The sequence below is a fragment of the Oncorhynchus kisutch genome, linkage group LG29 (assembly GCF_002021735.2).
Source record: "Oncorhynchus kisutch isolate 150728-3 linkage group LG29, Okis_V2, whole genome shotgun sequence".
NCBI lineage: Eukaryota > Metazoa > Chordata > Actinopteri > Salmoniformes > Salmonidae > Oncorhynchus > Oncorhynchus kisutch.
The window spans coordinates 32,566,403-32,592,608 of record NC_034202.2 but is presented as its reverse complement, the minus strand read 5'-3'; the positions used below and the strand labels follow the sequence as shown (position 1 = coordinate 32,592,608).

At 45.2% G+C, this 26,206-nt stretch overlaps 1 protein-coding gene across 1 annotated transcript; it reads left to right on the top strand.

Moving 5' to 3' along the window:
- On the top strand, nt 1-24,066 carry LOC109873681 (leucine-rich repeat transmembrane protein FLRT1-like). The gene is made up of 2 exons (XM_020465337.2): nt 1-109; nt 17,680-24,066. Exon 2 carries the CDS (start codon nt 17,782-17,784, stop codon nt 19,873-19,875), a length of 2,094 nt encoding a protein of 697 aa, XP_020320926.1. The 5' UTR covers nt 1-109; nt 17,680-17,781; the 3' UTR covers nt 19,876-24,066.
- Nucleotides 24,067-26,206: the final 2,140 nt, after the last annotated feature.

Sequence of the window (26,206 nt, the reverse complement as noted above, 5' to 3'; positions counted from 1 at the left end):
GGACCCACACGTTCCAGAGGGGACAGACTCACAACTCCAGAGGAGACAGACTCACAACTCCAGAGGAGACAGACTCACAGCTTCAGATCTGTATCTTTTACAACACAAGGTGTGTTTTTATTCACATTTATCCACATTTATATAGAAAATCTTCCTGTAGTCGGCTAAATGAAGGATGAATTGTGTTGTGATTTCCTCATTGGTGCGATAACAATTAGTATACAGGACTGTACGAGATTCTGAAGGTTATTATCCAGCGTTTGTTTACTGGGAGGGTTTGTCATAGGGAGGGTTTTCATGTTCTTACTCTTTTAGGTTTTCATCAGCTGAAGGAGAAAGAGATCGTGTAAGAAGGGATTAAAGAATCACTGCTGTAGACCAGAGAGAGAGAGAGAGAGAATGAGAAAAAGTGAGAGAGAAAAAGAGAGCGAGGAAGAGAGGAGCGAGTAGTGCACTGCTCACAGACCAAAAGATGCAGAGAAATATGCAGAGAGAGGAAGAGAGACAGATGACATGGATGAATCAAAGGAAGAGGGGAAGGAGAGACTTACTAAGAAGACTAAGAGAGAAGGAAAGATTATGAAATGTTTTGAAATAAATAAATACATGTAAGTGTAGGGAGAGAAAGCAGAGTGAATAGCAAGCTTAAGGGAAAGGGAAGAGGATGGAGGGGGAAGAGAGAGAGGTTGTGAAACAGAGAAGCAACAGAGGGAGTGGAAGGGCTTGTGTGTATGTGTGTGTGTGGGAGAGGGAGTGAGAGAGAGAGAGAGAGAGAGAGGGGGGGGGGAGAAATTGTGACTCAATCAGCTGCCTCATTGTTCACGCAGGACAAGTGCAGGAGAGGAGAGGAGAGTGTGACAAGGAAGCGAGGCCGAGAGGCAGGAAGAGAAAAAAGAGAGAGGGCGTCTTCAATTTGAAGTGATACACAAAGCTAACTCATTATATTGCATACTAGAATATTGGCCTGAATACAAATTCAGTCCTCCCCACACTTACATAAACAAAGGCGAATATAAACGTGCATGCAGGCATGCAGGTGGAGAGGTCATTTCCTGTGCTATTTGTATTTATTTGTTTGCTTATTAGGATCCGCATTAGCGTTTGCAGAAGCAGCAGCTACTCTTCCTAAGGTCCACAAAAAACACAAAACATGACAAGCAACAAACCACTGATAGACAAGGACAGTCACACACATGTAAAATACAACAATACACAAACAATAACAGCAACAAAAAGAAAAGCCTATTGTATCTCTAAACTGTGATACCGGCCAGGGTATGTGACGATGTGCACATCATTCCAACAGAGAGAGGAGGGAGGGAGCGTGAGCAGGAGGAGTGGGTGGCTTATGGTCTCAACAGATGATACAGGCTGGCTCTGCCTCGCCTCGCGTCTGCATGTCCATTTCAACTTCACTCCCAACCACCACCATGCTCTAACTGAGAAGCAAGAACAGAGTGACAGTAGCAAAAAACTATTCCAAGTACACTAATCCATTTAAAATATATATGCTGCCACATCCAACAATTACCCAGTGCTAGCTAAACAAACCTTGTCCTCAATTCTAAATTGTGGATTTTTATTTATTAATGGGTATTCTCTGCTTTTAATTTATACTTTAGTTCAACTGGATGTGTTGTAGGGGCCAACTCAACTTATAAAAAATGTACTCCCGTATTTCCTGAACCATTTTGATGTAATATCAACATGGCTAGTTATAGGGTAAATAGAAGTGATTGAGATGGAAATATTGTTATAGAAACGGAGCAAGAAAGAAAAGGAATTTAAAGTGTTTTAAGTCTAGAGTCTTTCCTGTATTTGCCAAGTAACATAACTGTATAAAAAAGGTTAATGCATGTATATTGAGTTTTCAAAAAATCATGTGTGTGCAGTATTGCCTTGCAAGCTAGTCGATTCTATAGCAGGCTGTGTGAATCCACTACAGTACTGATAGACTGACTGGGAAATGCAATAACAGGGAGAGTGAAATGCCAACATGGCAAAGCTTCCATGATGATGTAGCACCTCTTCCATGATGATGTAGCACCTCTTCCATGATGATGTAGCACCTCTTCCATGATGATGTAGCACCTCTTCCATGATGATGTAGCACCTCTTCCATGATGATGTAGCACCTCTTTCATGTCAGATCTAATCTGACAGCCAACCTGGCGATATTACAGTCAGGAATTCACTGAAATCATCAGACCCAGAAATCACACACCCCATTTTCACGTTCATATATTCCTATTTTATATAATTTGATGTATCTGGTAATCGTCTCCTCTTATGTGGCAGAGTGGCCCTCCATTCCATGCAACAGCATTTTGCTGCAGGGGGCCACGACTCCTCTGTTAATGCTTAGTGGATTTACTTTTAATCTGGGATTCCTGTGGAAGAGACACGGAGCCAAATTAATTCATATGGCAGCAGCAGCAGTAGTAACAGCAGCAGCAGTAGTAACAGCAGCAGCAGTAGTAACAGCAGCAGCAGTAGTGACAGCAGCAGCAGTAGTGACAGCAGCAGCAGTAGTGACAGCAGCAGCAGTAGTGACAGCAGCAGCAGCAGTAGTAACAGCAGCAGCAGTAGTAACAGCAGCAGCAGTAGTAACAGCAGCAGCAGTAGTAACAGCAGCAGCAGTAGTGACAGCAGCAGCAGTAGTGACAGCAGCAGCAGTAGTGACAGCAGCAGCAGTAGTGACAGCAGCAGCAGCAGTAGTAACAGCAGCAGCAGTAGTAACAGCAGCAGCAGTAGTAACAGCAGCAGCAGTAGTAACAGCAGCAGCAGTAGTGACAGTAGTAACAGCAGCAGTGACAGTAGTAACAGCAGCAGCAGCAGCAGTAGTAACAGCAGCAGCAGCACAGTAGTAACAGCAGCAGCAACAATAGTAGTAACAGCAGCAGCAACAACAGTAGTAACAGCAGCAGCAACAACAGTAGTAACAGCAGCAGCAGCAACAACAGTAGTAACAGCAGCAGCAGTAGTAACAGCAGCAGCAGTAGTGACAGCAGCAGCAGTAGTGACAGCAGCAGCAGTAGTGACAGCAGCAGCAGTAGTGACAGCAGCAGCAGCAGTAGTAACAGCAGCAGCAGTAGTAACAGCAGCAGCAGTAGTAACAGCAGCAGCAGTAGTGACAGCAGCAGCAGCAGTAGTAACAGCAGCAGCAGTAGTAACAGCAGCAGCAGTAGTAACAGCAGCAGCAGTAGTGACAGTAGTAACAGCAGCAGTGACAGTAGTAACAGCAGCAGCAGCAGCAGTAGTAACAGCAGCAGCAGCACAGTAGTAACAGCAGCAGCAACAATAGTAGTAACAGCAGCAGCAACAACAGTAGTAACAGCAGCAGCAACAACAGTAGTAACAGCAGCAGCAGCAACAACAGTAGTAACAGCTGCAACAGCGACAGTAGTAACAGCAGCAGCGAAATTTGTAAAAGCTGCAGCAGCAACAGCAGTAGTAACAGCAGCAACAGTAGTAACAGCAGCAAAAGTAGTAGCAGCAGCAACAGTAGTAGCAGCAACAGCAACAGCAGTAGTAACAGCAGCAACAGTTGTAACAGCAGCAGCAGCAACAGTAGTAACAGCAGCAGCATCGACAGTAGTGACAGCAGCAGCAGCAACATTAGTGACAGAAGCAGCAGTGACAATAGTAACAGCAGCAATAGTAGTAACAGCAGCAGCAGCAACAGTAATAACAGAAGCAGCAGCAACAGTAGTAACAGCAGCAGCAACAGTAGTGACAGTAATAACAGCAGCAGCAGCAACAGTAGTAACAGCAGCAGCAGCAACAGTAATAACAGCAGCAGCAGCAACATTAGTGACAGCAGCAGCAACAGTAATAGCAGCAGCAACATTAGTAACAGCAGCAGCAGCAACAGTAATAACAGCAGCAGCAGCAACAGTAGTAACAGCAGCAGCAACAGTAGTGACAGCAGCAACAGTAATAACAGCAGCAGCAACAGTAGTGACAGCAGCAGCAGCGACAGTAGTAACAGCAGCAGCATCAACAGTAATATCAGCAGCAGCAGCAACAGTAGTAACAGCAGCAGCAACAGTAGTAACAGTAGCAGCAGCAGCAGTAGTAACAGTAGCAGCAGCGACAGTAGTAGCAGCAGCAACAGTAGTAACAGCAGCAGCAGTAGTAACAGTAGCAGCAGCGACAGTAGTAGCAGCAGCAACAGTAGTAACAGCAGCAGCAGCAGCAGTAGTAACAGTAGCAGCAGCAGCAGAATCAGTAGCAGCAGCAACAGTAGTCCAGCAGCAGCAACAGGAATAGTAGCAGGAGCAGCAACAGTAGTAACAGCAGCAGCAGCAACACTAGTAACAGCAGCAGCAGCGACAGTAGTAACAGCAGCAGCATCGACAGTAGTAACAGCAGCAGCAACAGTAGTAACAGCAGCAGCAGCAACAGTAGTGACAGCAGCAGCAGCAGCAACAACAGTAGTAACAGCAGCAGCAACAGTAGTAACAGCAGCAGCAGCAACAGTAGTAACAGCAGCAGCAACAGTAGTGACAGCAGCAGCAGCGACAGTAGTAACAGCAGCAGCATCAACAGTAATAACAGCAGCAGCAGCAACAGTAGTAACAGCAGCAGCAACAGTAGTGACAGCAGCAACAGTAATAACAGCAGCAGCAACAGTAGTGACAGCAGCAACAGTAATAACAGCAGCAGCGACAGTAGTAACAGCAGCAGCATCACCAGTAATAACAGCAGCAGCAGCAACAGTAGTAACAGCAGCAGCAGCAACAGTAGTAACAGCAGCAGCAACAGTAGTAATAGCAGCAGCAGCAACAGTAGTAACAGCAGCACCAACAGGAATAGTAGCAGCAGCAGTAACAGTAGTAACAGCAGCAGCAGCGACAGTAGTAGCAGCAGCAACAATAGCAACAGCAGCAGGAGTAGTAACAGTAGCAGCAGCAGCAGAATCAGTAGCAGCAGCAACAGTAGTCCAGCAGCAGCAACAGGAATAGTAGCAGCAGCAGCAACAGTAGTAACTGCAGCGACAGTAGTAACAGTAGTAACAGCAGCAGCAGCAACAGTAATAACAGCAGCAGCAGCAACAGTAGTAACAGCAGCAGCAACAGGAATAGTAGCAGCAGCAGCAGCAACAGTAGTAACAGCAGCGACAGTAGTAACAGCAGCAGCAGCAACAGTAATAACAGCAGCAGCAGCAACAGTAGTAACAGCAGCAGCAACAGGAATAGTAGCAGCAGCAGCAACAGTAGTACAGCAGCAGCGACAGTATTAACAGCAGCAGCAACAGCAACAGTATTAACAGCAGCAGCAGCAACAATAGTGACAGCAGCAGCAGCAACAGTAATAACAGCAGCAGCAGCAGCAACAGTAGTAACAGCAGCAGCAGCAACAGTAGTAACAGCAGCAGCAGCAACAGTAATAACAGCAGCAGCAACAGTAGTGACAGCAGCAGCAACAGTAGTGCAGCAGCATCCGCAACAGTAGTAACAGCAGCAGCAGTGACAGTAGTAACAGCAGCAGCAGCAGCGACAGTAGTAACAGCAGCAGCAGCAGCGGCAACAGTAGTATCAGCAGCAGCGACAGTAGTAACAGCAGCAACAGTAGTAACAGCAGTAGCAACATTTGTAACAGTAGCAGCAGCAACAGTAGTAAAAGCAGCAACAGTAGTAACAGCAGCAACAGTAGTAACAGCAGCAGCAGCTGCAGCGACAGTAGTAACAGTAGTAACAGCAACAGTAGTAACAGCAGCAGCAGCAACAGTAGTAACAGCAGCAACAGTAGTAACAGCAGCAGCAGCAACAGTAGTAATAGCAGCAGCAGCGGCAGTAGTAACAGCAGCAACAGTCATAACAGCAGCAGCAATAGTAGTGACAGCAGCAGCAGCGACAGTAGCAACAGCAGCAGCATCAACAGTAATAACAGCAGCAGCAGCAACAGTAGTAACAGCAGCAGCAACAGTAGTAACAGTAGCAGCAGCGACAGTAGTAGCAGCAGCAACAGTAGTAACAGCAGCAGCAGCGACAGTAGTAACAGTAGCAGCAGAAGCAGTAGCAGCAGCGACAGTAGTAACAGCAGCAGCAGCAACAGTAATAAGAGCAGCAGCAGCAACAGTAGTAACAGCAGCAGCAGCTGCAGCGACAGTAGTAACAGTAGTAACAGCAACAGTAGTAACAGTAGTAACAGCAGCAGCAGCAACAGTAGTAACAGCAACAGCAGCGACAGTAGTAGCAGCAGCAGCGGCAGTAATAACAGCAACAACAGTAATAACAGCAGCAGCAATAGTAGTGACAGCAGCAGCAGCGACAGTAGTAACAGCAGTAGCAACATTTGTAACAGTAGCAGCAGCAACAGTAGTAAAAGCAGCAACAGTAGTAACAGCAGCAGCAGCTGCAGCGACAGTAGTAACAGTATTAACAGCAACAGTAGCAACAGTAGTAACAGCAGCAGCAGCAACAGTAGTAATAGCAGCAGCAGCGGCAGTAGTAACAGCAGCAACAACAGTAGTAACAGTAGCAGCAGCGATAGTAGTAGCAGCAGCAACAGTAGTAACAGCAGCAGCAGCAACAGTAGTAACAGCAGCAACAGTAGTAGCAGCAGCAACAGTAGTAGCAGCAGCAACAGTAGTAGTGACAGCAGCAGCAGCAGCATCAACAGTAATAACAGCAGCAGCAGCAACAGTAGTAACAGCAGCAACAACAGTAGTAACAGTAGCAGCAGCGATAGTAGTAGCAGCAGCAACAGTAGTAGCAGCAACAGCAACAGCAGTAGTAACAGCAGCAACAGTTGTAACAGCAGCAGCAGCAACAGTAGTGACAGCAGCAGCAGCAGCAACAGTAGTAACAGCAGCAGCATCGACAGTAGTGACAGCAGCAGCAGCAACATTAGTGACAGCAGCAGCAGTGACAATAGTAACAGCAGCAATAGTAGTAACAGCAGCAGCAGCAACAGTAGTAACAGCAGCAGCATCGACAGTAGTGACAGCAGCAGCAGCAACATTAGTGACAGCAGCAGCAGTGACAATAGTAACAGCCGCAATAGTAGTAACAGCAGCAGCAGCAACAGTAATAACAGAAGCAGCAGCAACAGTAGTAACAGCAGCAGCAACAGTAGTGACAGTAATAACAGCAGCAGCAACAGTAGTAACAGCAGCAGCAGCAACAGTAATAACAGCAGCAGCAGCAACATTAGTGACAGCAGCAGCAGCAACAGCAGCAACAGTAATAGCAGCAGCAGCAGCAACATTAGTAACAGCAGCAGCAGCAACAGTAATAACAGCAGCAGCAGCAGCAACAGTAATAACAGCAGCAGCAACAGTAGTGACAGCAGCAACAGCAATAACAGCAGCAGCAACAGTAGTGACAGCAGCAGCAGCGACAGTAGTAACAGCAGCAGCATCAACAGTAATAACAGCAGCAGCAGCAACAGTAGTAACAGCGGCAGCAACAGTAGTAACAGTAGCAGCAGCAGCAGTAGTAACAGTAGCAGCAGCGACAGTAGTAACAGCAGCAGCAGCAGCAGTAGTAACAGTAGCAGCAGCAGTAGTAACAGTAGCAGCAGCGACAGTAGTAGCAGCAGCAACAGTAGTAACAGCAGCAGCAGCAGCAGTAGTAACAGTAGCAGCAGCAGCAGAATCAGTAGCAGCAGCAACAGTAGTCCAGCAGCAGCAACAGGAATAGTAGCAGGAGCAGCAACAGTAGTAACAGCAGCAACAGTAATAACAGCAGCAACAGTAGTAACAGCAGCAGCAGCAACACTAGTAACAGCTACAGCAGCAACCGTAGTAACAGCAGCAGCAGCGACAGTAGTAACAGCAGCAGCATCGACAGTAGTAACAGCAGCAGCAGCAACAGTAGTAACAGCAGCAGCAGCAATAGTAGTGACAGCAGCAGCAGCAGCAGCAACAACAGTAGTAACAGCAGCAGCAACAGTAGAAACAGCAGCAGCAGCAACAGTAGTAACAGCAGCAGCAACAGTAGTGACAGCAGCAGCAGCGACAGTAGTAACAGCAGCAGCATCAACAGTAATAACAGCAACAGTAGTAGCAGCAGCAGCAACAGTAGTGACAGCAGCAACAGTAATAACAGCAGCAGCAACAGTAGTGACAGCAGCAACAGTAATAACAGCAGCAGCGACAGTAGTAACAGCAGCAGCATCACCAGTAATAACAGCAGCAGCAGCAACAGTAGTAACAGCAGCAGCAGCAACAGTAGTAACAGCAGCAGCAACAGTAGTAATAGCAGCAGCAGCAACAGTAGTAACAGCAGCACCAACAGGAATAGTAGCAGCAGCAGTAACAGTAGTAACAGCAGCAGCAGCGACAGTAGTAGCAGCAGCAACAATAGCAACAGCAGCAGCAGTAGTAACAGTAGCAGCAGCAGCAGAATCAGTAGCAGCAGCAACAGTAGTCCAGCAGCAGCAACAGGAATAGTAGCAGCAGCAGCAACAGTAGTAACTGCAGCGACAGTAGTAACAGTAGTAACAGCAGCAGCAGCAACAGGAATAGTAGCAGCAGCAGCAACAGTAGTAACTGCAGCGACAGTAGTAACAGTAGTAACAGCAGCAGCAGCAGCAGTAGTAACAGTAGCAGCAGCAGCAGAATCAGTAGCAGCAGCAACAGTAGTCCAGCAGCAGCAACAGGAATAGTAGCAGCAGCAGCAACAGTAGTAACAGCAGCGACAGTAGTAACAGCAGCAGCAGCAACAGTAATAACAGCAGCAGCAGCAACAGTAGTAACAGCAGCAGCAACAGTAGTAGCAGCAGCGACAGTAGTAACAGCAGCAGCAACAGTAATAACAGCAGCAGCAGCAACAATAGTGACAGCAGCAGCAGCAACAGTAATAACAGCAGCAGCAACAGTAGTAACAGCAGCAGCAGCAACAGTAGTGACAGCAGCAGCAACAGTAGTGCAGCAGCAGCAGCAACAGTAGTTACAGCAGCAATAGTAGTAACAGCAGCAGCAGTGACAGTAGTAACAGCAGCAGCAGCAGCGACAGTAGTAACAGCAGCAGCAGCAGCGGCAACAGTAGTATCAGCAGCAGCGACAGTAGTAACAGCAGCAACAGTAGTAACAGCAGTAGCAACATGTGTAACAGTAGCAGCAGCAACAGTAGTAAAAGCAGCAACAGTAGTAACAGCAGCAACAGTAGTAACAGCAGCAGCAGCTGCAGCGACAGTAGTAACAGTAGTAACAGCAACAGTAGCAACAGTAGTAACAGCAGCAGCAGCAACAGTAGTAATAGCAGCAACAGTAATAACAGCAGCAACAGCAACAGTAGTAATAGCAGCAGCAGCGGCAGTAGTAACAGCAGCAACAGTAGTAACAGCAGCAGCAGCAACAGTAGTAATAGCAGCAGCAGCGGCAGTAGTAACAGCAGCAACAGTAATAACAGCAGCAGCAATAGTAGTGACAGCAGCAGCAGCGAAAGTAGCAACAGCAGCAGCATCAACAGTAATAACAGCAGCAGCAGCAACAGTAGCAGCAGCGACAGTAGTAGCAGCAGCAACAGTAGTAACAGCAGCAGCAGCGACAGTAGTAACAGTAGCAGCAGAAGCAGTAGCAGCAGCGACAGTAGTAACAGCAGCAGCAGCGACAGTAGTAACAGTAGCAGCAGTAGCAGCAGCAGCAGCAGCAACAGTAATAAGAGCAGCAGCAGCAACAGTAGTAACAGCAGCAGCAGCTGCAGCGACAGTAGTAACAGCAGCAGCAGCAACAGTAGTAACAGCAGCAGCAACAGTAATAACAGCAGCAGCAGCAACAGTAGTAACAGCAGCACCAACAGGAATAGTAGCAGCAACAGCAACAGTAATAACAGCAGCAGCAACAGGAATAGTAGCTGCAGAAGCAAAAGTAGTAACAGCAGCAGCGGCGACAGTAGTAACAGCAGCAGCAGCGACAGTAGTAACAGCAGAGGCAACATTAGTGACAGCAGCAGCACCAACAGTATTAACAGCAGCAGCAACAGTAGTGACAGCAGCAGCAACAGTAGTGCAGCAGCAGCAGCAACAGTAGTTACAGCAGCAATAGTAGTAACAGCAGCATCCGCAACAGTAGTAACAGCAGCAGCAACAGTAGTAACAGCAGCAGCAGCAACAGTAATAACAGCAACAGCAGCAACAGCCGTAACAGCAACAGCAGCAACAGTAGTAACAGCAGCAGCAGCAACAGTAGTAACAGCAATAACAGCAGCAGCAGCGACAGTAGTAACAGCAGCAGCAGCGACAGTAGTAACAGCAACAGCAGCAACAGCCGTAACAGCAACAGCAGCAACAGTAGTAACAGCAATAACAGCAGCAGCAACAGTAGTAACAGCAGCAGCAATAACAGCAGTAACAGCAGCAGTAGCAACAGTAGTAACAGCAGCAGCAACAGTAGTGACAGCAGCAGCAACATTAGTAATAGCAGCAACAGCAACAGTAGTAATAGCAGCAGCAGCAGCAACAGCAGTAACATCAGCAGCAACAGTAGTAACAGCAGCAGCATCGACAGTAGTAAAAGCAGCAACAGCACTAACAGCAGCAGCAACATTAGTAACAGTAGCAGCAGCAACAGTAGTAAAAGCAGCAACAGCAACAGTAGTAACAGCAGCAGCAGCAACAGTAGTAACAGCAGCAGCTGCAGCGACAGTAGTAAAAGTAGTAACAGCAACAGTAGTAACAGCAGCAGCAGCGACAGTAGTAGCAGCAGCAGAGTGGGTAGGAAAATGGACTAGCGACAAGACGGATGCTGTCTCAAATCCCAGGAGGAACATGTCATAGTGATGTAGTGCTCATATCAAGGCACTTAACCTCAATGGCTCATGGGTAACCTTCTAATTTAACATTCACGGCTGTTACTGAAACATTCACAGAAATCATGTATAGATGTCCCTCGGAGATTTGAGTTAAAGTTTACATTATGATGCGTGCATCTCATTTTAGGATACGGCCCTAATCAAGTTTTCACATTAAATGTACAATAGGGTAACAGTACTGTTTGTACGTTACTTTGATTAAAGCATCTGCTCTGAATTTATAGATTGAGTGGATTAGGTAATATGTTAATTTAATGTCATTATTGATAAATTGATGATTATTGTCTTTTAAGCCATTAATAATTAGTTTAATTGTTTTTAATACAATCATGTGTTTTGCAGCATTAGGTTGGTTTGTACCCTACTGGACATTTTGAAGGCAGCTGATTCAGATTTAGTAGCGGTAACATCAGTTCAGAGCTAATGACTTTGAAGAGGCCTAGGGTCTGTTCCAGACAAGCAATGAAGCTCACTGATTGCACTCTGCTGACTCAAGCACAATGGACTGCTTCTAATAGTTTTTCTCTCACAGAAACAACTATATACAGTACTGCCAAAGACACAGTATTTAAACTATTAAAAGTCTTGCAGATTGGTCCAACAGTGCTTTCGGAAAGTATCAGACACCTTGACTTTTTCTACATTTTCCAGCCTTATTCTAAAACGGATAGAATTGTTTTTTTCTTCGTCATCAATCCTGATAATACCCGATAATGACAAAGCGAAAACACGTTTTTAGAAATGTTTGCACATTATAACATTTTTTAAACAGAAATACCTTATTTACATAAGTATTCAGACCCTTTGCTATGAGACTCAAAATTGAGCTCAGGTGCATCCTGTTTCCATCGATCATCCTTGATGTTTCTACAACTTGATATGAGTCCACCTGTGGTAATTGCAATTGTTTGGACATGATTTGGAAAGGCACACACCTGTCTATATAAGGTCCCACAGTTGACAGTGCATGTCGGTGCAAAAACTAAGCCATGAGGTCAAAGGAATTGTACGTTGAGCTCCGAGACAGGATTGTGTTGAGGCACAGAACTGGGGAAGGGTACCAAAACATTTCTGCAGCATTGAAGGTCCCCAAGAACACAGTGGCCTCCATCATTCTTAAATGGAAGAAGTTTGGAACCAACAAGACTTTTCCTAGAGTTGGACTGAGCAATCGGGGGAGGACCTTGGTCAGGGAGGTGACCAAGAACCCGATAGTCACTCTGACAGAGCTCCAGAGTTCCTCTGTGGAGATGGGAGAACTTTCCATAAGGACAACCATCTCTGCAGCACTCCACCAATCAGGCCAGACGGAAGCCACTCCTCAGTAAAAGGCACATGACAGCCCGCTTGGAGTTTGCCAAAAGGCACCTAAAGACTCTCAGATCATGAGAAACAAGATTCTCTGTTTTGATGAAGCCAAGATTGAACTCTTTGGCCTGAATGCCAAGCGTCACGTCTGGAGGAAACCTGGCACCATCCCTACGGTGAAGCATGGTGGTGGCAGCATCATGCTGTGGGGATGTTTTTCAGAGGCAGGACTGGGAGACTAGTCAAGATCGAGGAAAATATGGATGGAGCAAAGTACAGAGAGATCCTTGATGAAAACCTGCTCCAGAGTGCTCAGGACCTCAGACTGGAGTGAATCTTCACCTTCCAACAGGACAACGACCCTAAGCACACAGCCAAGACAAGGCAGGAGTGGCTTTGGGACAAGTCTCTGAATGTCCTTGAGTGACCCAGCCAGAGCCCGGACTTGAACCCATCGAACAGAGAAGAGTGCAACGACGCTCCCCATCCAACCTGACAGAGCTTGAGGGGATTTGCAGAGAAGAATGGGAGAAACTCCCCAAATACAGGTGTACCAAGCTTGTAGTGTCATACCCAAGAAGACTCTAGGCTGTCATCGCTGCCAAAGGTGATTCAACAAATTACTGAGTAAAGGGTCTGAATACTTACATTACCAGTCAAACGTTTGGACACACCTACTCCTTCAAGGGTTTTTCTTTATTTTTCTACATTGTAGAATAACAGTGAAGGCATCAAAACTATGAAATGACACATATGGAATCATGTAGTAACCAAAAACGTGTGAAACAAATCAAAATAGATTTTATTTTTGAGATTCTTCAAAGTAGCCACCCTTTGCCTTGATGACAGCATTGCACAATCTTGGCATTATCTCAACCAGCTTCATGATGTAGTCACCTGGAATGCATTTCAATTAACAGGTGTGCCTTGTTAAAAGTTAATTTGTGGAATTTCTTTCCTTCTTAATGCGTTTGAGCAAATCAGTTGTGTTGTGACAAGGTAGGGGTGGTATACAGATAGCCCTATTTGGTTAAAGACCAAGTCCATGGACTGTCGTTTCTCTTTGCTTATTTGAGCTGTTCTTGACATAATATTATTATTTATTTGTACATTTTAATTTAAGCTTTATTGAACTAGGCAAGTCAGTTAAGAACAAATCCTTATTTACAATGATGGCCTAGGAACAGTGGGTTAACTGCCTTGTTTAGAGGCAGAACGACAGATCTTTACCGAATCCCCGAACTGACAAGGTAAAAATCTGTCGTTCTGCCCCTGAACAAAGCAGTTAGCCCACTGTTCCTAGGCCATCATTGTAAATAAGAATTTGTTCCTAACTGACTTGCCTAGTTCAATTAAGGTTCAATTAAAATAAAAAATGATATATATATATATATATGGCAAGAACAGCTCAAATAAGCAAATAGAAATGACAGTCAATTTTTTCCTTTATACATGAAGGTCAGCCAATACGGAAAATTTCAAGAACTTTGTGTGCAGTCGCAAAAACCGTCAAGCACTATGATGAAACTGGCTCTCATGGGGATTGCCACTTCAGAGTGTTCAAGTAACAGACACATCTCAACATCAACTGTTCAGAAGAGACTGCGTGATTCAGGCCTTCATGATCGAATTGCTGCAAAGAAACCACTACTAAAGCACGCCAATAAGAAGTGGAGACTTGCTTGGGCTAAGAAACACGAGCAATGGACATTAGACCAGTAGAAATCTGTCCATTCCAGGTGAAGCTGGTTGAGAGAATGCCAAGAGTATGCAAAGCTGTCATCAAGGCAAAGGGTGGCAACTTTGAAAAAAAGCTAATATCAAATATATTTTGATTTGTTTAACACTTTTTTGTTTACTACATGATTCCAAATGTGTTATTTCATAGTTTTGATGTCTTCACTATTATTCTACAATGTATAAAATAGTTTAAAAAATAAAGAAAAACCCTTGAATGAGTAGGTGTGTCCAAACTTTTGACTGGTACTGTATGTACATGTGATATTTTCATTTACATTTTTTAAATACATTTGCTAAATTGTAAAAAAAAAAAACGGTTTTTGCTTTGTCATTATGGGGTATTGTGTGTAGATTGATGAGGATTATTTTTTTAAATTCATTTTAGAATAAGGCTGTAAAGTAACAAAATGTTTTAAAAAAGTCAAAGGGTCTGAATACTTTCCAAATGCACTGTATACTGAGATACATACAAATAATAATATATGGAAATAACATTTTGGAGAGTTGATAGAACAACAATGATTGAGCATGGCCGTATTGTAGCACAATAAAAGTAAATAGGTCATCGTTTTTTTCTTGTATATATTTCTTTTCCTCAGACTCTTCATCCTCTATTTTTGTGTTTCATTTCTTCATCCTTTGATCCATTTATCCCCTTCAGCACCATGGCCATCTCTTGCTTGCATCACTCCTTCCCAAGCACCAATCACTACATTTTAAATGACATTCATGGACATAGGCATGTAAGATAAGCTTCGTGCCAGTGTTATCTCTACCATGCCATCAATAGAGTGGATTTCCCCGATACACCAGCACCCGCTTTGGTAATCATTCCCAGATTTTCCTCTTTTATAATAAATATGTGGATATGACTGCTGCCAGTTACGGTTTCTGTAGTGGATTTCATGGTGAAGATACTGTAGCAACAGTCAATGCTGTCATTTTAGATCTACTCTCTCTCTCTCTCTCTCGGTGGCTCTCTGTCTCTCTCTCTCTCTCTCTCTCTCTCTCCACCACCCCTCTCTCATTCTCTCTATCTCTCTATGTAAATTGATCCTCTACTTCTTGCTCCAGTATTGGAAAGTGTAGGGCTGTTTTGTGTACTGTACCCTCCCTGCCTTAGGCGACTGTCTGTCTGGCCAGACCATTTCCACACCAACCCCCTCCTCCTCCCCTCCACACAGCCCCGCATTGTCTGACATCTCCCGAATACAGATGACTGCAACTTTGACTGCAACAATTTGTGGACACACACACGCATCCTGTACAGTCTGGCTCACGCACACACACATCTATATACTTCTGTCACTGTACTCTACAATTACATCCACACACACACTCTCACACCCTCAATGGATCTGCACCATAGACATATAATACCTTCACAGTATTATATGTATTCATACCCCTTTACTTTTTTCACATTTTTTGGGGTTACAGCCTGAATTTAAAATTGATTCAATTGAGATGTTGTGTCACTGGCCTACACACAATACTCCATAATGTCAGTGGAATTATGTTTTTAGAAATGTTTACAAATTAATAAAAAATAAAATGCTGAAATGTCTTCAGTCAACAAGTATTCAACCCCTTTGTTATGGCAAACCTAAATAAATTCAGGAGTAAAAATGTATTTAACAAGTCACATAATAAGTTGCATAGGCTCACTCTGTGTGCAATAATAGTGTTTAACATTATTTCTAAATTACTACCACATCTCTACACCCCACACATAAAGTACAATTATCTGTAAAGTCTCTCAGTTGAGCAGTGAGCAGGGAGAAATTGAATATCCCTTTGAGCATGGTGAAGTTATTAATTACACTTTGGATGGTGTATCAATACACTCTGTACTACACCGATACAGTTGTCCTTCCTAACTCAGTAGCCGGTCAGGAAGGAAACCGCTCAGGGATTTCACCATGAGGCCAATGGTGACTTTAAAACAGTTACAGAGTTTAATGGCTGTGATAGGAAACTGAGGATGAATCAACAGTGTTGTAGTTACTCCACAATGCTAACCTAAATGACAGAGTGAAAGAAGGATCCCTGTACAGAATAAAACATATTCCAAAACATGCATCCTGTTTGCAATAAGGCACTAAAGAAAAACTGTACAAATAATGGTCAAATAAATCAACTTTATGTCCTGAATACAAAGCGTTAAGTTTGGAGCAAATCCAACACAACACATCACTGAGTACCACGCTTCATATTTTCAATCATGGTGGTGGGTGCATCATGTTATGAGTATGCTTGTAATCAGCAAAGAATAGAAACAGAATAGAGATACGCACAGGCAAAATCCTAGAGCAAAACCTGGTTCAGTCTGCTTTACACCAGACACTGGGAGACAAATTCACTTTTCAGCAGGACAATAACCTAAAACAGGACAAATCTACACTGGAGTTGCTTACCAAGAAGACAGTGAATGTGGCCTAGTTACAGTTTTGGCTTGAAAATGGCTGTCTAGCAATGATCAACAGCCAACTTGAGGGAGCTTGAAGAATTTTTAAAAGAATAATGTGCAAATATTGTACAATCCAGGTGTGCAAAGCTCTTAGAGTCTTCCCATTAAGACTCACAGCTGTAATCGCTGCCAAAGGTGATACTAACATGTATTGACTGAGGGGTGTGAATAGTTATGCAAATTAGATATTTCTGTATTTCATTTTCAATACATTTGCAAAAATGTCTAAAAACATGCTTTCACTTTCTAATTATGGGGTAGTGTGTGTAAATGGCTGAGAAAAAAAATATATTGAATCAATTTCAAATTCAGGCTGTAACACAATTTTTCTTTTGAATAAATCAAGGGGTATGAATACTTTCTGAAGGCACTGTAATTGATGTCATAACGTCTGTGGATTAGACCAGCCCTGCTAGTGTAAGCCAAATTAGTAACCATGGGAGGGAGAAACTAAAGTAACTGTAGAAAGTGTTTAAGATCTATCTATGTGCCATTCTTTGTTAATCCACCCAATCACAACTCCATATGTTCCACTAATCCCTCCCACTCTCTCCACCACATCGATCTCACTCTCCTTCTATCTTGCCTTTGAAGGAACTGACCCAAATACTCCCCTCTGTTTGACGGACTTCTTTGCACAGCTGCTCAGACTAAAAAAACACACTCAATCCCTCACTCTACTCTGCCACACACACACATATAGTACACTCACAGCATATATACACACATACATACAATATGCTCATGCATATACACACATATGCACATATGCACACTCGTAGCTTAGTTTATCAATATTCCGTAGTGAATGCAGAAAGAGTGGGATGTACTGTATACCTAATCTGCTTAGTATTTGGGAGAATTCAAATAAATACTCTATTACACTGTTATAGGGCCAGGAGATTTGTGGTCAGACCAGAAATATTAGGCCCTAGTTTTTGGATTCTTTCAGTGGACAGACCATATGGTCTGGAAAAACTGTATTTTTGGAATAGTAATTTCCCTCTAGGAACACTGTTTGACAAAAAAATGATTTGATATATTTAATTATGTTCAATATTTTCAAACAGGTTTGGCCACGGTTTATTTTACTGAAATTGATTTGAAGAAAAATCCTCTCCTTTCCTCCAACTCCTGCTGGAAGCAGATTACTGCCACTTCAACATGACAAGGGGATTGAAGTCGAGATATAGACCCTTAGAGGGATTAGTATGCTGTAGTGGTTCAATTTCCATGTGACCATGTATAATTTGTGTGATATGGTTTAGGCATAATGAAATAAGGGTACATTGTCAAGCTTGTTGTATTCTGGCATTTCAGTGATTTGGGAATTTCAATTAAACCTTAGTGATCTGGTCACTTGAGCTAATTGTTAACTAAAACCTGTATCCTTTTCAGTCTATCTAGGGCTGAAGGAGACAGCCTGGTTTGAGCTTATCCTTAGGATTCAAGGATCCAGGAAGTTGAGGTCGAGAGGAAGGGACGTTCGTCATCAGCACCATGGCGTCTGAGGGAGTGGTCGAGCTGCGTGATTGGCTGTTCCTGCTCATGCTCTGCCTAACTCTGTTGGCCGAGGTGCTGGAGATTGCTGCAGCCACAGGGTACGATGAGGAGGGAGACCCAGTGTGCCCCTCTGTCTGCCGATGTGACGAGGACTTCATCTACTGCAACGACCGTGGCCTGAGCTCTATCCCCCCTCTGCCCCCCTCTGCCACTGTGCTCTACCTTCAGAACAACCACATAGACAACGCCGGGCTCCCCACCTCCCTAGAGCGTCAACTCACCATCCGAGTGGTCTACCTGTACGATAACGAGCTGGATGACTTCCCCATGCACCTGCCCCCTTCCCTCCGGGAGCTGCACCTGCAGGACAACAACATCCGTACGCTTCCCCGCGCCACCTTGGCCCGCATGCCTCTACTGGAGAAGCTGCACCTGGACGACAACTCTGTCTCCACCGTCAGCATCGAGGACCAGGCCTTCGTTGACAACCCACGGCTGCGCCTGCTTTTCCTGTCACGTAACCACCTGTCCAGCATCCCCTCTGGGCTCCCGGCCTCTCTGGAGGAACTGAGGCTGGACGACAACCGCATCTCCACCATCCCCACCCACGCCTTCCGTGGCCTCTCCTCTCTGCGACGCCTCGTTCTGGACGGGAACCTCCTGGCCAACCAGCGCATCGCAGACGACACCTTCTCCCGCCTCTCCAACCTGACAGAGCTTTCATTGGTGCGTAACTCCCTCCTGACCCCGCCACTCAACCTGCCCAGTACCCACCTGCAGCGTCTCTCTCTGCAGGACAACGCTCTGATCCACATTCCCCGTGGCTCCCTGGATGGCATGAGGAGGCTCCAGAGACTGGACCTGTCTGGCAACAACCTGACCACCCTGCCTCGGGGCCTGTTCAAAGACCTGGACAGCCTGGGACAACTGCTGGTGCGGGGGAATCCCTGGCACTGTGGCTGTAACCTGCGCTGGTTACATGACTGGCTTCATGCTAGGGGTAACTCCATCACGGTGAGGGGCCTCACCTGCCAGGGGCCTGACAAGGTTCGAGACATGGCCCTTAAGGACCTGACCAGTCAGATGGAGGAGTGTGAAGTCCCAGGCATAGTGGCTGTCGGGGCTGGGGTCGGGGCCACAGGAAGTGAGACCAGAGACAGAGGGGGTGGAGCAGACGTAGGAGGGGTTGCTGCTAGCGCCACCACCCTCGCCCCTCCACAGGGCTCCCTTTTCACCCTGCGCTCCAAGCGGCCCGGCCTGGGGCTACCAGACTCAGGTCTAGACTACACACTGGGCAGCAGTGGAGTAGGTAAGAGCCTGGCACTGAATGTCAAGCCCTTGGCCCCCGACAGTATTCGTGTCACCTGGAGCGTGGCCCAGCCCACCTCCTCCTTCAGACTCAGTTGGCTGCGGCTGGGAACCAGCGCTGCCATGGGCTCCATCACAGAGACCCTGGTGAGAGGAGACCGCAGAGAGTACCTGCTCACTTCCCTGCACCCCCACTCCAGCTACATCATCTGCATGGTGCCCCTGGCGGCCAGCTCCGGGGGTAAAGGAGTCATGGCAGGTGGAAACACTGACTCAGATGAAGCTCCAGTGTGCGCTAAAGCTGAGACGTCAGACCCCAGTCAGCCAGATGTGGGCCAGGAGGACAACCAGGACCCTGAACACATGGCTACTCTACCTCTGGCTGGGATCATTGGAGGAGCTACGGCCATCGTCTCTCTGGCGCTCATAGTTGCCGTCTTTTGCTGGTACAGGCATCGGGCCGGACGCCTGTCTTCTCGTGATCAATACAGCCGTGGCAGCGCCAGAAAGAGCAAGCACTACGATGACTACATTGAGTCAGGCACAAAGAAGGACACCACCATCCTGGAGATCCGAGGCCCAGGGTTCCAGATGACACCCATGGTTACCCACCAGCCGCTGCAACCCATGCCCCTCCGGGAGGATTACATCATCCACACTATATTCCCCTCCAATGGCACCGGCCTCTACAAAGGTGCCCACCAAGTGTCCAATGCAGGGTATGGCACCAACCGAGGCTATAGAGAAGGAGGGATCCCAGATATAGACTACTGTTACACGTGATAGTCCTGGCCAGTTCCACACTGTTCTAGGTGTACTGTATAGATGCACAGTTTTTTTTGTCCGCATGGGTTCTTCTGAAGCACCCCCTTTTGTGCCTTCCTCTTCTAGTCTCCCATTCCAGCTAAGCCTGCTGTTTACTGCACTGACACTATTTGATGAATTGGTTGGGATGCCTGCAGGTAACCGCTCCTGGTACACAGCAGCAGGGACTAACGAACGTCCCATTACAGGTGTTGATACGGACTGCTTCTTCACACCGTTAGTAACGGTCAGTGTACTTGTTGATCACTGCTCCCTCTCTCAGTGAGACATGCTGTGTTGAAACGGCAAGATATTTTCACAAACAGTACAGTTCCATTTCAGGGCATATGTATGGGAACGTCACACTAACAAAGCTGTAAGGTTAAAAAGTCCAGAAAGGGTCAGAGAGACAGACTGATATGCATCCCTTGCCCACTGGCCATATTTTGCCCTCTTGGCTCATCCGTTTAAATGCCTCAACTATCCTGATGTGCCCATTTTGTCCTATCAGTTACCTGAAGACAGGGCTCTTTAAAGCTGTGAATGGTTATTTTTCAAACGGCCCACATAACCGCTTGTCTTAAAGCAGACTAGTTGTAGTCTGATCCAGTGGTTCCACAGGGTGAGGGTCTTGTCGGGGCCCAGGGGTGGCTGTCCCTGAAGATATCCTTGATGACTCTGGCTAAATTCTATAACGGAACAATGCATTGAATTCAATGCAGCCCAGGCTTGTAGATACTTTACTTAGATAGACATCCACTAATCAAAGCTGGTGCTTTGACCAGTCCCTCATTGCTACCCTTATTTATTGGTTTTGTTTTCAGTGCGTTTTTTTGGAGCTGGGCATAGACATTTTTGATGGGGAAATTACTCTAATTTCACCCTTGATGGGGATGATGGATTTGTTGTAGGTCATTTTTGAGCAAGAAGAAGATGGAAAAATAAAAATAAAAAAACTCTGAAGATTAGAATTCTCTTGACTGCACCAGCGTGAATGTTTGTGTTATGTACACCTCTTCAATGAAAACTATCTGAAGCAAAAGAGACATTATCAGTTTACAAGACTTGGTTAATTATAGAGTACCCTGCCAAGACTGACAAATCACTACTTTGAGACTTAAGAGTCAACCCTCCATTTCTCCCTCTGTGTAGTTATCAAGTTACCTTAGAAGGTGGTGGTGTTCCGGTGAGAAGGGGGGCCTCTGCTTGGTACTAGATGGCTTTGTAGTTGTTCACTAGTGGGCCGATTCCCAACATGACAGAGGACTTCTGTGGAGCATCCTGTGGACAGACACAGCAGTCATGTAAGTGTGAACCAGAAAATTAGTATGTAAACAGCTAGAGGATATCAGGTAGATTATCAAACCGTAACACTGTGGACCTGCACTGTGGGAGGGAGTGAGTAGGTCGAGGATCCGAGGAGGTGGGGTGAGGCGACAATGTGGTGAGTTCTATTTTCCTTTGTGTGGGCACTGATGATAATCCTCTGCTCAGCTGGGTTGGGCTCAATTCGAATTGAAGGCAGTCAATTCAGGAAGTGATTTGAATTTAAAACTCTTGAAATAAATAGCTTTTCAGTTTTTTGAGAAGTCATTGAAAATAAATGCCCTTATTTAGATTATTAGATTGTAATTTTAGTTTACTTCTTGAATTGACTGCCTTCATTTCGAATTGAGCCCAACCCTGCTACTCAGTCCACTTCCCCTACACCCAGCAGCACTACAAATGTAAATGAATCAGCACTTACAGCTACATAACAGGCAGTGAATGAGGGGATAATGACAGACAGGGAGACCTAGAGAGACACAGAGGAAAAGAGAGCGAAAGAAGACACAGAAATGATGGCTCTGGAACGACGGAGTTAACCCATGCATAAACCTGTTTGTCATAGCCTGCTACTCCACATTGCTTTAATATTCTCCATTGATTGTTTATCACTTTGCTGTTTCCATGGTGGAAACAAATCGTGATTCCTTGGCTGTTTTGTCTGTTAGGATTTCCTAGTAGGTTGACTGTCAAACAATATGTCAAAGGAGCATTCATTTTATTTGATTTTGAATACAACATGTGAAACTGGAACAAATGATGCTGTTGGTGGCAGGTTTTTATTTGAGAAAATATTGATAAACATAATTGTTATTTTTGTTTGTTTATTCTTCTTATGCTGTTACCATGACATCCACTAATTTCCACTTTGAGATACCATCCACACCTGTCTCTACAGGAAAAATGAAATACTGAGCCTTTTAAAAGTGTGCACATTTTTTGTGGTAGGGTCCCTAATTGAGTGTACACCTTGAGAAATCAATTCTCAGAGAGTGGTAATAATACAGTATAATCTATCACATTACAGCAACAATGTCGCCATTTCACCATATGTAAGAGCACAAATAACTGTTGAAATATATATATTTTATTTTTTTAAGTAACCACACATAGGGGTAATAGTGAGGGGAAGAATCATATCACAGGTAACCAGCGTACATACAGAAACCAGGCCTGCATGTTTTACTGTAATTCCCTCTCTCTCCTATAAAACATAGTGTATTTATTTGGTATGCAGCTATTACGGCAGGTAGCATAGTGCTTAGAGGGTTGCACCAGTTATCAAGCCATCAAGCCATCAAGGTGAAAAATGAGCAAGGCACTTAACCCTAATTTGCTTTACTATGGCTGACCCTGTAAAACACCAAATTTCACTGCACCTATGTGATAATATATATATTTTTTTCAATTATTGTTTCTAGTTGAGCTTGCATGCCTAGATGTGTATGTTTGAGAGAAAGGAAGAGAGAGAGAGAGAGAGAGAGGGGGGGGGGAGAGAGAGAGAGAGAGAGAGAGAGAGAGAGAGAGAGAAAGGGAGAAAGAGAGAGAGAGAGTGAGAGAGAGAGAGAGAGAGAGAGAAAGGGAGAGAGAGAGAGAGAGAGAAAGGGAGAGAGAGAGAGAGAGAAAGGGAGAGAGAGAGAGAAAGGGAGAGAGCGAGAGAGAAAGGGAGAGAGAGAGAGAGAGAGAGAGAGAGAGCGAAAGGGAGAGAGAGAGAGAGAGAGAAAGGGAGAGAGAGAGAGAGAGAGAGAAAGGGAGAGAGAGAGAGAGCGAAAGGGAGAGAGAGAGAGAGAGAGAAAGGGAGAGAGAGAGAGAGAGAGAGAAAGGGAGAGAGAGAGAGAGAGAGAAGGGAGAGAGAGAGAGAGAGAGAGAGAGAGAGAGAGAGAGAGAGAGAACCATAGTAAGTATGCAGCTTGTGTGCATCACAGTAATCGCAGGGAGCACTTACGGTAATTTTGTTTCATTTTTTTAGACCATCTGCCGATTTTACTTCTCTGCCGACTCAGACCAGCAGTTGGTGTTTGTTTGTGTGTCAGATTGTGTGGCTCCTGCCGACTCAGACCAGCAGTTGTTCCACCTGCAGCCCATTAACACAGATGTCTTCCCCTCCCTGCCTGGACTGCCCTGGCTCCACCGAAAGGCCCTGTTTGCATAGTCTGTGTTTCTAAAAAAAAAAAAAACACTCCTCTCTGTGCTCAGATCGATGCTAGCTGCACAATAACAGAGAGCGAAAACAGGGTCAGCTGGGGATCCGTCACCGAGCACACTTTCTAATGCTTTCTGGGTGAAATGGTGCTCATCATTATTATCATTATCATCAATTATTGCACATTCCCATCCACATTCAGTGCGCCCTCTTCATGCCCCTTCTCTTAGTAGAGTGCCCATCACCCAACCCACACAATATTTGGAAACCTTTGGTATGCTGAGTGGATCCAGGTTTCAGGCGCCAACTTGTGCCACTTTCACATCATGTCGGAAACTTGGGAACTCTTGAGATTTCCGACTTGCTTATTCATTGTAGAAAGATGATACAGAATCAACCAACAGGAAGTTCTACGCAAATAACTTACGTTAATTTTAACTCTAAGGTCCCGAGTTTCCAACATGACATGAACACGGCATAACACACGAAATTCTAGGCAATGGTCTGTGGTTTTATGCTTTAAAAATCATTTTAATGTTATTTTTTTGTCTACCCCTCCATATTGTTCCTGTGTTTTTTGTAAGTTGCTGCTGTTGAAACATCGCTCTCTCTTCCTTTGTTGGACTCTGTGTTATACTGAGAAAAAAATGAACTATTTTGTATAAAAGATGTCTCTTTTCAATGTGATTAAAGGGGAAATGTGCAAAGCCTTGTGGAGTCCATTTATTTGTGTGTGTGTGGAGTCCATGTATTTGTGTGAGTGAGCGTGTGTGTTACTGTGTGTATTTCAGTCTGTCTGTCTAGCATTAGTGTGTTTGTGTCTGTTTGAGTGTACCTGTTCCTCGTTAAAGTTGTGTCCTAGCACACAGGGGTCTAAACCCAAGCCAAGCAGCTTGTTGGCTGTGGTACAGATGTATTGATTTCCACTGCTTTGGCCCCCTCATATCCCACAGGCAAATACACACACACACACACACACACACACACACACACACACACACACACACACACACACACACACACACACACACACACACACACACACACACACACACACACACACACACACATCTACACAGCTGATAGACCTACAATGATTACCATTGCACTCATTGTCTTCTCTCGCTGTTCTTTATTTCCTCCCCTGTTCAAAAACAAGCAGCTCCTAGAACAGATGGGCCAGCATTAACCTGCTCTCACATTCATACTGGCCTGTTCATGAGCGTCTTTAAACTATGTCCATGGCTGCTGGATGCACTAATACTGAAGAGACATTATCACAGCAGTGCTGGCTGACTATGAGTAACACGGGAATTAGTCTACTGGGACAATAAGCAGCTAAGAACAGTAGGAACTTTCCGATGAACTCATTTAGTTGGGAAAATAAATGTTGTTTATGTTTTAAGGCATCTGTTTCTTTCCTCTAGTTGTCTGCCTAGCTGGTCTGAAAGAGGAAGGAACCATTTTGGATTTGATAGTCTGAGGCAGAGGTGTACACATTAGCGGTATGCATTACTGTGGTTTTAGTCCGTGGAACAATCCTGACTGCAAAAGGAAACAAGTTGGGCAAATAGAGAGAGACATGCAGGCCCAAGGAAACAGTTATTTGTACAGGAGTTACGTTGTGTCCCCTATCCACCCCTCCTCTAGAGGACAGCCTAAGTGCTCCAGGCCTCATGTCTTTTATAGGATTTCCAGGGCACCATATTAAATAGAAGCATGTCAAAAGGTTGGAGGGGTGGGGGGGAGTGAGACAGGGGCGAGCCAATGTCACTGTATTTCCTATCTTTATTGGGAGTGACACAAACAGCCCTCCCCTCCACCTCCTCCCCTCTTCTGTATGGATTAGCTGAGAGTAGGGGGAGGTCAGTAGGCATGCGTCTCACTTCTTTCCCTCTGTCTCACACACTCCATTTGTCTCTGTCTCTTTCTATACCCAACCACCCCATCCACTGCCTCTGCTTCATCCATCCATCCGTGATTCCCCTCCTCTTTCCCTCTCTCGCTCTGTGTGGAATTTCTCTTTGTCTGTGTGTGTGTCCTTCATTTGACATACATGAATCAATCAGTCAATCCAATTTTATTCCGAGCAAAGCCCAACGGACCTGCCTTCAAGCCATTGCTCTGGAAAAGTAACGGAATCCAGTGTCTAATTACGTTCCAAATCATATTGCGATTGCGATCGTGGATTGAATTAAGATATACAATTTTGCTTGATTCTTAGATACAGGGCAAACGATTTGTTGTAAAGAAGTCAAATTAGGAGAAATGAAGCGCAGGTACAAGTTCTCAACTGCATCAAATGCAATTGTAATAATAAGTGTGTAATCAGCTGTGTTGGTGTCTAAGGCGGGTTGAGGGTCACCCGACCTAAGCAAGCAGTCTGCATGGGGACTGACTCACTGGGAAGGGACGGCTTTGGCCTGCTCTGACTGCACGCTGGTTTAGACAGTGTCACGCCCTGACTGTAGAGATCCTTTTATTCTCTATGTTTGTTTGGTCAGGGTGTGACTCGGGTGGGAAAGTCTATGCTTTCTGGTTCTTTGTTTTTGGCCGGGTATGATTCTCAATCAGGGACAACTGTCTATCGTTGTCTCTGATTGGGAATCATACTTAGGCAGCCTTTTTTACTTTTCTTATTTGTGGGTTGTTGTCTTTGTTAGTGGCATGTATAGCCTTACAGAGCTTCACGTTCGTTTAGTTGGTTATTGTTTTGTTGGCGAGCAAGTGACTTCACCGATTGAAACGCTATTTAGCACGCACCACCGCTAACTAGCTAGCCGTTTCACATCTGTTACACTACTACCAGCTCAATGAGGAGCTATATACAGGGAGTACCAG